The sequence below is a fragment of the Mauremys mutica genome, chromosome 4 (genome assembly GCF_020497125.1).
Source record: "Mauremys mutica isolate MM-2020 ecotype Southern chromosome 4, ASM2049712v1, whole genome shotgun sequence".
Classification (NCBI taxonomy): Eukaryota; Metazoa; Chordata; order Testudines; family Geoemydidae; genus Mauremys; species Mauremys mutica.
This window is the reverse complement of record NC_059075.1, coordinates 157,420,241-157,433,907: the sequence shown is the minus strand read 5'-3', so window position 1 is coordinate 157,433,907 and position 13,667 is coordinate 157,420,241. Positions and strand designations below refer to the sequence as shown.

The window sequence follows — 13,667 nt, the reverse complement described above, 5'->3', positions numbered from 1 at the left end:
CCAGGGGGCCAGGACCCTGATAGAGGCCACGGGGGCGGGGGGGGGGCACCTGGCGTTAACCCAGAGGCCTGGGGCTCAAGGAAGGTTTTTACTCATGCAGGAAGCCCGGGGTGCCGGGCTCTGACCCGCCGGGCCCGGGGCTACGAACCGCTGGGGCTCTGACCCGCCGGGCCCGGGGGTGCTGGGGCTACGACCCGCCGGGGCTCTGACCCGCCGGGCCCGGGGGTGCTGGGGCTACGAACCGTCAGGGCTCTGACCTGCCAGGCCCGGGGCTGCCGGGCTCTGACCCGCCAGGGCTCTGACCCGCCAGGCCCGGGGGTGCTGGGCTCTGACCCGCCAGGCCCGGGGGTGCCGGGGCTCTGACCCGCCAGGGCTCTGACCCGCCAGGCCCGGGGGTGCTGGGCTCTGACCCGCCAGGCCCAGGGGTGCTGGGCTCTGACCCGCCAGGCCCGGGGGTACTGGGGCTACGAACCGTCAGGGCTCTGACCCGCCGGGCCCGGGGGTGCTGGGCTCTGACCCACCGGGCCCGGGGGTGCCGGGGCTCTGACCCGCCGGGCCCGGAGGCTCTGCTGGAACATGCTGAGCTGCCTGGCTCCGTGGGGCATGGTTCCCCCGCCCCCATGCCAGGGGTGACCTCGGCACCGGCAGGAAGCACAGCAGAGCGCAATGGGGGGGTGGAGAAGCCTTTATTATACTCACGGGCGCCCCCGAGCTCCCCACCCCCTCACTTCTTCTTGGTCTCCTTACAGGCCACCACGTATCTCTGGGCCACGTTGAGGGGCGGGGAGTAGCCGTCCGCGTAGGACGTGTCCTCGAAGAGCACCGAGTAGTCGTCCTGGGGCTGGAGAGAGTGAGCGTGAGCCGCCGGGCCCCCCGCCCCTGGGCGCATGGGAGCCAGCGCCCCACCAGGGGCCAGGCCCCGCCCCATTCCCTGCCCCATTCCCTGAGCCATCCTGGCCCCTCGCCCCGGGGCGCTTGGGAGCCCCATTCCCTGCCCCCATGAGCCAGCCAGGCCCTGCCCCGGGGCCAGATCGGAGCCGCCACCTCCCACAGGACAGGCTCTGCTCCATTCCCGGCCCCCCTGAGCCAGCCGGTCCCCACCGGCGCTCCACACGGGGGCCAGGCCCCTGTCCCATTCCCTGCCCCCCTGAGCCAGCCAGTCCCTGCCCTGGGGCTGGATCAGAGCCAGCACCCCCCCACACAGGGGCCAGGCCCCCGCCCCATGCCCCCAGCCAGTCTCGGATCAGTGCCCCGAGAGGGGAAGGGCCCCTTACCCGCTGGGGTGGGGCGTGGATCAGGGCCCGGTAGAAGCAGGTGGTCTGGGGATACAGCGCCAGCACCAGCTGGTCCTTCTGGAACAGCGCCTCGGGGTCTGTCTCAGGGTTCGCCTTCCACTGGGGCAACGGGATGATGCGGCGGCGGCTCAGGGTGTGACGCCTGGGGTGGGGGGAGAGACAGGGTGAGACAGGGACCCCCCTCTCTGGAGGAGAAAGCCTCCCCATCACCACCACCTTCCCCTCTCCGTTCCGCTCCTCTCCTTTCACTTACTCTTTGCCTTCTTCATCGATATCATCCACCTCGTACCTGCAAAGAGAGGAGACGTCGCCATGAGGGGATAGGCAAGCGGAGAACCTAAGGCTGTGGGACCATAGAGCCATCTCCATTGAGCGGCTAGAGAGGCATTACTATGCAGCGTGTAATGGAGAACCATAGAGCCATCTCCATTGAGCGGCTAGAGAGGCATTACTATGCAGCGCGTAATGGAGAACCATAGAGCCATCTCCTTTGAGCGGCTAGAGGGTTTCTATACCCCTGGAATTGCAATACCACAGAACCATCTGTGTCAGGTCCCTAAATAAGCACACTCCAGCACCATAGAGCCGGCACCCTCGAGCAGCTAGAGGGGAGCCTCCATTCCTCTATGGCGGTAGAACCAGAGTCACACCTGCTGCAGAGTTGGAAAGGGGTTTCTATGCTACCAAGAGAGCAGAAACCATAGAGTTCCCATCCTGAAGTGTCTAGAGAGGTGTTTCCACCTCCCTAAGGTGGTACAACCATAGAGTTCCCATCCTGAAGTGGCAAGGAAAGTCCAGGAGATTGCAGGATCATAGAGCCATCTCCCTTCAGTGCCTAGATTGGCACTTCTATGCAGGACTGTCTGGGACCCCTTGTCACTCAGCTCTATGGCTGGATGCCCCAAGGTGGCTGACCCCCAAGAGCCCCAGGGGACCCACACCCGGTGCTCACTTGTTGGTGGCATGGCTGTAGCTCACCACCTCGGCCAAGATCCATTGCTCGTCCCCGTCCACAGCCTTGACGCGAGCTGCCACCTTGTCCCCCGGCTTGGCCACGTAATCACTGGCAGCGGGGATAGCGCCGCAGAGCGGGGGCGGCCTGCGGGGAGAGGAGGGCGAGGTTAGAATCACAGAATCTCAGGGTTGGGAGGGACCTCAGGAGGGATCTAGTCCAACCCCCTGCTCAAAGCAGGACCAATCCCCAGACAGATTTTTGCCCCAGCTCCCTGAAGGGCCCCCTTACCCCCCTGGGTTTAGCAGGCCAGTGCTCAAACCCCTGAGCTCCCCCCCAGCTGGGGTGTGGGGACACAGTCCTGCCCTGGGCGACCCCGGCGACACTCACCTGTCCCCGGGCTTGCCGATCCACAGGGGCAGCGTCATGGCCGACTGCTGGAGGAGGGTCATGAGGACGCCGCGGCGCATGGTCTTGCGGGGCGGCTCTGAGTCGTTGTAGAGCCCAGCAATCTTGGCAGCTGCGGGTGGGGGGAGAAGGTGAGGTGAGCCCCACAGAGCTAGGGGGAGCCCCCTCTTCCTGCCCCCAGGGCCTCGGACACAGACACTCTGACTCTGTGTTCACTTGCCACCCAGCCTGGATTGCCACACCCACCCTGGGGGCCCCACTTCTCTCATTCACCCCATTTACTAGACTGCAGGCCCTGGCTCCCCAACCCCAGCATCCCCAAGCAGAGACACCCAGCCCCAGGGGATCATGGGAGCTCCCGCCCTCCTCAGAGACGCTCCATCGTCCGAGCCCCAAGGGATGATGGGAGTCCCTGCTCATGCCGAGTGCCCCCAGTGTGGGGCTGGACCCCATGGCCTATTCTGGGGGGACACTCACCAATGCGCCGCTCCTCCAGAAGGGATTTGATCTCCGCAATCTTGTCCAGCGCCTTGCGTAGGATGCTGGGGGTGAGAGGGCAGAGAGGGGGTGAGCCGTGGGGCTGGGCCATTGGCAGCTGCGGGGGGCGGGAAGGAGGGACACTCACTTGCACTCAGCCTCCGCGTCAGCTTTGGCAGTCGTGTAGAGTCCGCGAAGCTTGGTCCGGTAATAGGGGGAGACTGCAGGAGATGGGGGTGTTAGAACCCAGGAGTCCTGGCTCCCAGCCCCACTGCTCTAACCCACCTGCCCCCACTCCCCTCCCAGAGCCAGGGAGAGAACCCAGGAGTCCGGGCTCCCAGCCCCCCTGCTCTGACCCACCAGCCCCCACTCCCCTCCCAGAGCCAGGGAGAGAACCCAGGAGTCCTGGCTCCCAGCCCCCCTGCTCTAACCCACTCATAAAACCCCAAACCCCACAATCTGCACGCCCACCTGCCACCGTTTGGTTTTCTCTGGCCGGGGGCCCCCCAGGGGTGGCAGACGTAGGGGTTTTATCAGGGTTGGGGTTGGGTTTCCTTCCAATCCCCTCCTCCCTCTCAGCCTGGGGGGTTTCCCTTCCCCTGCGCCCTCCCTGGGCCCTTCATTCAAGCAGGTTGCCTGGTATGGAAGCCAGGCTCCCCGGCCTGTGAGTGCCGGGATCGCCGCTGGGCGCTCAGTGCTGCACTAGCTCCCGCTGAGCCGAGCCACAGCTCCCACCCCGGGTGGGAGTTCTGCCACTTCCTGCCCAGCGCCTGGCTGAGCCCGGCTGGGCTGGCCCTTCCTGCTGTTTCATTGACCAGTTTGTTCCAAACCCTCCTCTACTGACCCCTCCGTGTGGGGCAGCTCCTCGGATGGCTCAGGTGTGGGACTCTCCCGCCCAGCCCCGCAGCCAGTGGCCTTAGCCTCCCCGACCGCACCGCGATCCCCACTGGCCCCACAGCTTCCTGCTGCTGAGGGGCTTTAGTTTGTGGCGTTTGCTAGTTGCTCTTCAAATTCTTCTTTTTTTTCGCCTGCCTAATAATACAAACTCTTGACTTGCCAGAGTTCATGCTCCTTCCTCTCTCCTCCGGCGGATTTCCCGTCCAGTGGTGGAAGGACGCCCGTTCGCCTCTCCCTGCCTCCTTTCGGCTGTTTTTAGTCAGGGGGGGATTTCTTGGTCTTCTCACTGGGGTTTCCAAGTTGGGGTACACATTGAATTTGTGCCTCTCTTATGGTGTGTTTAAAACGTTTCCACGCAGCTTGCAGGCACTTCACTCCTTGTCATTTCCATGTCACTCGCTTCCTCGTTCTTGCGTATTCTCCTTTTCTGAGCTACTGCTCCTGTGGTGGGCTTCTTTGGGATTCCTCCTCCCTGCCCCCAAAGAAGGGTAACTGTAAGTACACGTTGATCGCCACTGCCCTGGGGTTCATCTCTGGTGACCTCTTGGACCAGATCCTGGGCTCCACTTAGGAGCACACCAAGAATTGCCTCTCCTCTCGGGGGTTCCAGGACCAGCTGCTCCAAGAAGGTGTCTAGAACAAGCTGGGGTGTGTGTGTGTGTGAAGAACTGATGAAGAGGGCTACGGTAAATGGCACAGATGGTAAGGGCTGGAGGGACACCGCACCCCAAGTCACTTTGGTCCAGGGAAGTTTGGTAAAGGAGAAATATAGGTACAAACTTACAAATATGAGCTCTGTAGCTCTACCTTTGGCCATGGGTTACCTGGAGCGTGAGGACTTTCCAGGGGTATTATTCTGAGCATTGGGAATCTGCTTCCCTCTCCTGTTTTATGAGGTAAGGCCACTGGAGCCACGTCGAAGCAGGGTAATATCAGAAGTCTGGCTCTGCCTCTCCTGGCTTATCTGTGGCCAGCAGGGAGGGCTGCGGGGGGAGAAACGCCCTCAGACCTTTGCCAGCAGAAAGTAACCGTTTGTCCCCAGGGTAGGCTTTGGAGAGTCTGTTGCTTTGCCAGAGTCGGCTCCTAACGCGAGTGAGACTCCCAGGGAGTTTCTGGAGGGTCCAGGGAGAGGGAGGTGGCTCAGGATAACGCCACCGTCGGCTTTTTGAGGTTTGCCATGCGTGGGGGGAGAGGCACCTGCTGTGCTTTGTAAGCAGGTGTTGGGCCTGAGTTGCTGCACGTGGCTCATGACTGCCCCTGTGCTGGACACTGAGGCGAGGAGAGAACCGTGCCAGGCTCCTGGCCTCGCATCTGAGACAGTGAAAGTCACGGTACGAGTCGTGTCAGAAGCGCCAGCGGTTACAGCCCCTGCGGGGCACCTCTGCAGCCACTGCCTATCGCTAAGGAGTTTGCCAGAGGGTCCGGGGACAAGTGGGACCCCTCCCAGGAATGGAAAGAAAGTGACTGGGAGTGGTGGGTGCTGCCACCAGGTGCCCAGAAGCCCCAGCTCTGTCCGATACAGAAGCTGAAACTGCGGCTACTGCCCTAGTCGCCGTTTCTGGCCGAGTTGGGAAATCTTGTGGGACCGGGTGCAAATTTCATGCCTGCAGTTTTCAAAAAGTGAGGGGTGTTGAGCGGAGCGAGGGATGTGAAAGCTGCCGCCATCGCCCAGCGACAAGCGGTTGGTGGAAGGAGCCCATGGGGCGCTGAAGTCTATGCGGGCGCTGGATGTTACAGCTAGTTGGCCCCGATTTGTTATTTGGGTACAGGAGTGTCCCCCACAGAGCCCATGGGATTTCCCCCTTTTATCTCTGTGATGCTGACAGGCCAGCTCAGGTCAATAGGCCGATTCGCTAGTGAGTGACCACCAAAGAAACACTAAGTGAACTAATTCACTCGAATGTTCGTTTAGTGCAAAGGGAACGTGAATGCTCTTGTCTTCACGTATCTATAACCTCTCGATTGGTATCCATTACGTTATGTATATCCCTGTACTTAATTAACCCCGATCCAAAGTGTGTGTTAGCACTGAGATGCGAATGTACGTTACTTCATGAAAACTAAGGAAGGCTCGTAGTGGGCTATTCCATTACCACACACACAGCGTCTAGCCCGGTAGTGACGTTTACCCACCAAAGGCGACTGGAGCCTTGGAAATGTAAAGGAAGAAGGTTGCTAACTTCAAAGCAAGGGCCACTGAGTTCTCGAGGGGAATTCACAGACACGGTCTGCATTCCTCACGCACCCCCGGCCAAGCAAGGCCCACGCGGGAACAGAACCGAGCTTTCTGGGTGAAGGCATAAAAGATTCCTTGAAACTGTCTGGCCACTCACAGGGAAGCCTTCCACATGGAAGAGACAGATCCCCAAAGTTACCCTGGGTATCCCTGGGAGACTCATGGAAAACCCCCGGATCACCACATCTCTGCTATCGCTTTGGACTTACAAACCTGGGTTCACCTGTTACTGCATTTCACCTGCTTTACCCTCTCAAGAGCTCATTCCCTTTGCTGAGCTAATAAACCCTTAACTTGTGTACTAGAGAAATCGGCTGCCAGCGCAGTCTCTGGTGCGAGATCCAGAGGATCCGTTGGGGTGAGTGACGGGCCCTTTGGGGTTGGGAGTGAGCTGATGGGATGTGTCACCAAGTCCCGTGTGCCTGCGTGGTAAGATGTGCGCACGGGGACTGTCCGTGGCTCCATGGGAATGGAGCGACCCAGGAGCGCACAGGTCTCACTGGCTGGGTGAAATCTAATGACAGAACCACACCCCCGCTTGGGGGCCTGCCCCGTTTTCTGACTGGGGATTGGCACGTGCAGCTGTGAGCCACTCCAGCCAGCGGGACAATTGGCGTAGTCGGCAGGAGTGACAGCCACAGGTCAACTGGCCTTAAAACTCAGAACCCAGCACTAGGTAAACTGTACATTTGATATCAGGCCTTTTAAGGGTTAAGGATTAGTCACAATGAGTGAATCACAATCCTACAAGGATCTTGACAGAAAAGACCTTGAGCAGTTGTGTTCTTCCTTTAAGAAGAAAAACTCTGATCAGGACTGGGAGCTTTGCTCATGGACTTTGACCAAAAAGCAGGGTCTCAGCCCCCTCCTGCAGCCAACATGGGGTGGTTGAGACACCTGGAAGCCCAGTGAGCACAAGGAAACGATGGTGGAATCCCGGATCAAGGAGAAGGAGGAAATTGAAGAAAGAGCCCACCAGAGATGCATGGAGCAGCTGGAAGCTGAGAGAAATGCTCATGGGCTGCAGCTGGAAATTCTGAAGTAGCAAAAGGAGCAGCATCAGCCGGTGGGTACATCCCCTCTCAACAGCAGCGAGTGGGAGAAACTCTGCCTGATTTACCGTGAGTCTGAGGGCACTGAGGAATTCCTAACCACCTTTGAGAGACTGTGTGATAGCCATAAGGTTCCTGGGGATAAATGGATGCCACTCCTCTTACCCAAACTGACTGGAAAAGCCAGGCAAGTCTTTAATTAAATGGAGATGGGTGATGCTATGATATACAGGAAGTTTAAAGAAACTACTGAAAAGGTTTAAGATCTCCCCGGAGTCGTATCGCTTGATGTTTAGTGCCACCAAGGCTGTTTATGGGCCAATCTGTCACGGTATGAATCCTCTTTGCTCTAAGGACAGAACTACACTTCTGAAGGACAACGAAGCCATCAATTCTCACTGGAAAGAACATTTTGAAGATCTCCTTAACTGTAATTCTGTGGTTGCAGATGAAGTCCTTGAGCAAATCCCTCAACGACCATTTTGGGATGAGCTCGGAGACCCTCCCAATTTGTATGAGGTACACAATGCCACCAAGCAGATGAAGAACAATAAGGCAGCAGGTTTAGATGGGATCCCCACTGAAATCTTTAAAGACGGTGGACCAGAGCTAATTCGGCAGCTTTACCTGCTTATCCTTAAAATCTGGATAAAGGAGGCGATACCCAGTGAAATGAGGGATGCCCTGATTGTCACCCTCTTCGAGAAAGGGAATAAAGCGGATTGTGGAAATGATCATGGTATCTCCCTCCTAGCCATTGCAGGCAAAGTTCTGGCGGCACGGACCCTTGCAAGCCGCCTTCTGCCCCTGTCAGAAGAAATTTTACTGGAGTCACAGAGTGGTTCCCAACCATGTCGTGGAACTGCGGATATGATCTTCACAGCATGGCAGCTGCAAGAAAAGTGTTGGGAGCAAAACCGAGCACTGTACATGGCTTTTATTGATCTAACTAAAGCCTCTGACTCAGTGAATCGCTGTGCCCTCTGGACTGGACTCTCTACGATTGATATATTTAACAGGACATCCAATATCCTAAAATTGCTTCATGATAACATGAAAGCAACTGTTCTGAACAGCACTGGCTCCCAGAGCTGAAACTTTCAAAGAAGAAACAGGAGTCAAACAGGGCTATATCATCGCTCCAACCATGTCTGCAGTTTTTATTGCCGTCATTCTGTACCTAGTTGCTGGGAAGTTCACAGCTGGTGTTGAAATCATTTACAGAATGGATGGGAAGCTGTTCAGGCTTAGCAGGGTGAAAGCCAAGAGTAAGAACTTCACAACATCTATTGTGGAACTTCAGTGTGCTGATGACAACGCAATCTTTGCCCACTCGGAGAATAAAATAAATAATAATAATAATAATAGGAGATACACCCATCTCCTAGAACTGGAAGGGACCTTGAAAGATCATTGAGTCCAGCCCCTGCCTTCACTAGCAGGACCAAGTACTGATTTTTGCCCCAGATCCCTAAGTGGCCCCCTCAAGGATTGAACTCACAACCCTGGGTTTAGCAGGCCAGTGCTCAGACCACTGAGCCACCCCTCCCCCCATAAAGAAAGATCTTCAAACTATCTTGAATGTGTTTGCTGATGCTTACGCATGTCTTGGTTTCACTCTTAACATCAAGAAGACTGAAGTCCTCTATCAGCCCTCTCCAAATGAGGCATTACATGTCCCATCTATCAAAATCAATGGAGTGGCACTGGAGAATGTCGATCATTTCCTCTACCTTGGAAGTCATCTTTCATCCAAGACAGATATTGATGCAGAAATTCAACATTGCCTGAGCTGTGCCAGTGTAGCTTTTTCTCAATTACGGCACAGGGGTTTTGAAGATCGTGACATTCGAACAGACACTAAGCTTCTTGTTTATTAAGCCATTATTCTCCCCAAACTGTTGTAAGGGTCCGAAACTTGAACAACCTATGGACATCACTTGAAAGTCCTTGAGAGGCACCATGGACGCTGCCTTCGTAAGATTCTGAAGATCAAATGGGAAGACAGGCGCACCAATATTAGTGTTCTGGAAGAGGCAAAGACCACCAGTATCGAGGCAATGATCATCCAGCAGCAAGTCCACTGGACTAGGCACGTTGTCCAGATGCCAGACCATCATCTCCCAAAACAGGTCCTGTTCTCTCAGCTGAAAGAAGGGTACCGTAACGTGGGTGGACAACGGAAGCATTATAAGGACTTGCTGAAGGACAACCTAAAACATTGACACTTGGGAGACAGTTGCCCAGGATCGCTTAAAATGGAGTGAAGTCTTACGCGATGGTCCCCTCCATTTTGAACTTGCTCGCTGACAAGCTGAAGAGGACAAGAGGCGCAGGAGGAAGGAGAGACGGCTTCCAGTCATGGTCAACAGCCTCCTGCTGAGCCTGAAAATATCTGTCCTCATGGTAATAGAACTTGTGGTTCAAGGACTGGCCTTATTAGCCACCTGAGGACCCATAACTCCCATGGAAGATGATCCTAGTCAGTAACGAGTGATCACCCATCATCAGAAATCTTAAAATCTCTGCCAGTATCACTCATGTGGCGTAAGTGCCTAAGCTGCGTAGTTATGTGACAATATGGATAACTGGGGCAGGGCGGATGGTCGCTATGACAAGCTGCTTGATTTGATGGCACAAGAGCAGTTATTGCAGGTAGTCACTGATGAGGTAAAAGCGGCAGCTGTCTGTGACAAAAAACCTTCCACCGCTTTGGAGGCAGCAGAAATTGCTGATGAATAAGTTGAGTCAAGGGTTCAGGAGAGGTGCAACCCCCAGGAGAAGGGTTACCCTTCTGCTCCCCAGGTCAAAAGGGATGATGGGTCTAGGGGAAACCTAACTCCAACTTTGTTAAAAAACCTCCAGGGAGCCCAGATTTTAACGCCGCTGACACTAAGGGAAGGCCGGCTCTGCCGTCACTGTGGGTGGGGCACTTGGTCATAGAAAACCAAATTGCCCAGAACTTAAGGTCACCCCACAACCTGCACCCATAACCCCCGCTGTACGTGCCAGACCTCCCACTGTGAGTGCTAATGCTGCCCCCTGGATCCCAGAGGAAGCTGTGGAGGAGGAGAACGGCCTCATAACGTGCATTGGGACTGAGTTTGGGGATGGTAGTGAAGAATTTATGAAGAGTGCGAGAGTGAGTGGCATCGAGTGTGCCGGGTGGAGGGACACGGCCTTCCAAGTTACTTTGGTTAAGGAATGTTTTCTGAGGGAGGAGCACAGACAGACAGGCAAAAGTCTGAATATTTTGGCTTTGGCTGAATTTTCTGTGACTGTGCCTCTGGCTAAAGCCCACCCTGAGGGGGAAGGTTTTAAGGGTGACGTTGTGGTCGGCATTAGGAATTTGCTGCCAGCTGATATTTAATAGGTAAGGACACTGTAGCCACGTCTAAGCTGGTGAATGTTATAACCAGGCCCCAGGGAAAGTGTGGGTCAGATACACCTGCTTTGTCTGTGGGCAGTGGCCAGGCTGTCAAGGGGAGGGAAGTGCCCTCAGGCCTTTGTCTGTTGAGAACAGCAGCTGAGGCAGGATGTGAAAATTCTTGTGTTGTGCCAGAATCTGCTCGGGGCTTAAATGAAACACAAAAAGATTTTCTATCTGCTCAGCAATCTGATCCTTTGGAACAAGAGCAGTCCGCAGCTCGGAGTGGCACCCCGGCTGGGGAAGGAAGGGGGAGATTTCTTATACAAGATGATTTGTTGTTTAGGGAAGCTCCTACAGGGAAGAAAAGGCATCCTGGTGAAATCTGCCCGCAAACTGTTGTGCTGGAATGATACAAGAGGGAATTGCTTCAGGTAGCGCATGACGGCCCATTCGTGGGACGTCAGGAGTGGAGAAAACCTGCGACAGGCTAAGGAATTTCTACTGGCCTGTGTTTCAGACAGTGAAAGATTATTGCAAAAGCTGTGATTTGTGTCAGAAGTGTAAGAGCTTAAAGGGACCATGCAAAGCACCACGGCAGCCTTCGCCCATTATTAAGAGAGGGTTTCCCAGAACGTCTGTCGATATTGTGGGATCTCTCACTAAACCTTCCAGGGGTGGAAAGAAATATATACTTGATGTGCTGGATTTTGCCACCAGGAATCCTGAAGGCACTGAAGTGTCTAAGTGAAGCTGAAACTGGAGCTACCATTTTCAGAATTTACCATTTTCAGCAGAGCAGATTTTCCCAGAGCATTTCTGACAGGCCGTGGTGCAAACTTTATGTCTGTTGTCTTTAAAAAGTTATGGGAATTGCGTGGAGTGAAGCATATAAAGGCTGCTCCCTACCACCCCGAAACGAAGGGGTTTATGGAAGGATTAAATGGAATTTTGAAAGCTATGTGAAGAATGCATGTTTCCAGGCAGGAGAACAACTGGGACATTTTTGCTCCTGTTTCTTAAGAACATAAGAACGGCTAGACTGGGTCAGACCAAAGGTCCATCCAGCCCAGTGTCCTGTCTTCCGACAGTGGCCAGTGCCAGGTGCCCCAGAGGGAGTGAAAAGAACAGGGAATCATCAAGTGACCCATCCGCTGTGCCTATTGCCAACTTCTGGCAAACAGAGGCTAGGGACACCATCCCTGTCCAGCCTGGCTAATAGCCACTGAAGGACCTATCCTCCATGAACGTATCTAGTTCTTTTTTGAACCCTGTTATGGTCTTGGGCTTCACAACATCCCCTGGCGAGGAGTTCCACAGGTTGACTGTGCGTTGTGTGAAGAAATACTGCCTTGTGTTTGTTTTAAACCTCCTGCCTATTAATTTCTTTTGGTGACCCCCTAGTTCTTGTGTTATGAGGAGTAAATAACACGTCCTTGTCTACTTTCTCCACCCCAGTCGTGATTTATAGCTCCCGACATATCCCCCCTTAGTCGCCTCTTTTCCAAGCTGAATGGTCCCAGTCTGACTAATTTCTCTTCCTACGGAAGCTGTTCCATCCCCCTAATCATTTTTGTTGCCCGTTTCTGAACTTTTTCCAACTCCAGTCTGTCTGGTTTGCGAGGGAGCGACGAGATCTGCACAGTGTTCAAGGTGTGGGCGTCCCATGGATTTACATAGAGGCAATGATATGTTCTGTCTTGTTATTTATCTCTTTCCTAATGATTCCCAACATGCTGTTCGTACAGATGTGAACCCCAAGAACCTATCGGCTTTGCTCCCCTGCTTCTGTATGGGAGGCAGGTGAGGGGACCCCTAGATTTGAGTCAAAGCTCTTGGGAACACAATACAAAGGAAACAGGACAGCCGGTGAAGGAGAATTTGCCGGTGGATGGATTTGGGGCAACAGACCCTTAAGAAAAGTCAGGCGAGTCAGAAAGCTTGGTATGACCGGCCTCCTGAGGAAAGTGATCTGCTGTTAATGCTGATGCCGAAGGCGGGATTATTGGGAAGTACTTTCTGAGGTGACAGAGTGAACGAAGTCACATATGAGGTAAGGGAGCCCAAGGGAGAGAAGCTGCTCAAACAGTGCACAGCAAGAGGCGAAAGGGAGATGGCTGGGAACGTGATCTGCTGTGCGATGATTGGGGCGGGAGGGGAGCCTCTGGAAAGCACTGGGTTGGGGGAGGGTTCAACTCCAGCCCCAAAGCAGGAGACGCGGGCACCACAGACAGGGATTTGCCAACGGGCAGGTTTAACGGACAAGATCTTACAGGCTATTTGAGCCTGAGGGCTCCGCCCGGCTCCTAGCGGAGCAGAGGGGGCTAAATGGGACGTGCAGAAGCACCTCCGGAAGGAGGTGGAAGCCGGCTGGAAGTGGGAGGGAATCCGTACATCAAACAGCCCCTGGACGGCTCCTAGTGGGATGGTACCTAGAACAGACTAAGCCATGAGATTGTGTGTGGGGATTACAGGAATCTGAGTGTGATCACCCAGCCTGACCCCTACCCCACACCCTGAACAGAGGAGTTACTGCACCTTCCGGGCTGCAAAGTTCATAAGGACACTGGATTTGACTCGTGGGTATTGGCAGATTCCCTTAGATGCTGATGTCCAGGAAAAATCTGCTTTTCGCGGAGCACCTGGACTCGACGAGTTTCAGATTTTGGCTTTCGGAGTAATACATCCGGGGGCTTTCAGCGGCTCGCCAGCGCGGTGCTGCAGGGGACACTCGCTGCCAGGGCCTATATCGATGACTTGGCTAGTTTCAGTTGCTCCTGGCACAACCACTTGAATCACAGGGGAGTCATGTCACAAAGGCGGCGGGAAGCCAACCTCTCTGACAAGGTCTCCAAGCACAGGTCTGACCCCATGGGTGCTCTGGGGCTGGAGCACCCACAGGGAAAAAACAGTGGGGGCTTGGCACCCACCGGCAGCTCCCCTATCAGATCACTCCCACCCCTCCAGCACCTCCCGCCCACCG

General features: G+C 55.1%; 1 protein-coding gene across 4 annotated transcripts in view; it reads right to left on the bottom strand.

The window, feature by feature from the left end:
- Nucleotides 1-13,667, bottom strand: part of SGF29 (SAGA complex associated factor 29) — a 36,863-nt gene that overhangs the window by 5,834 nt on the left and 17,362 nt on the right. For 3 of the 4 annotated variants that reach the window (XM_045013331.1, XM_045013329.1, XM_045013332.1), the window contains exons 4-10: nucleotides 3,281-3,353; nucleotides 3,133-3,197; nucleotides 2,638-2,767; nucleotides 2,248-2,394; nucleotides 1,549-1,584; nucleotides 1,275-1,437; nucleotides 668-841 (exon numbers count right to left, since the gene is read on the bottom strand). In XM_045013331.1, coding sequence (XP_044869266.1) covers nucleotides 725-841; nucleotides 1,275-1,437; nucleotides 1,549-1,584; nucleotides 2,248-2,394; nucleotides 2,638-2,767; nucleotides 3,133-3,197; nucleotides 3,281-3,353 — 731 coding nt within the window. In that variant the 3' untranslated portion in view covers nucleotides 668-724. Of the gene's footprint in view, nucleotides 1-667; nucleotides 842-1,274; nucleotides 1,438-1,548; nucleotides 1,585-2,247; nucleotides 2,395-2,637; nucleotides 2,768-3,132; nucleotides 3,198-3,280; nucleotides 3,354-13,667 lie in introns of those variants that run through there. The other variant, XM_045013330.1, reaches the window with a different exon arrangement.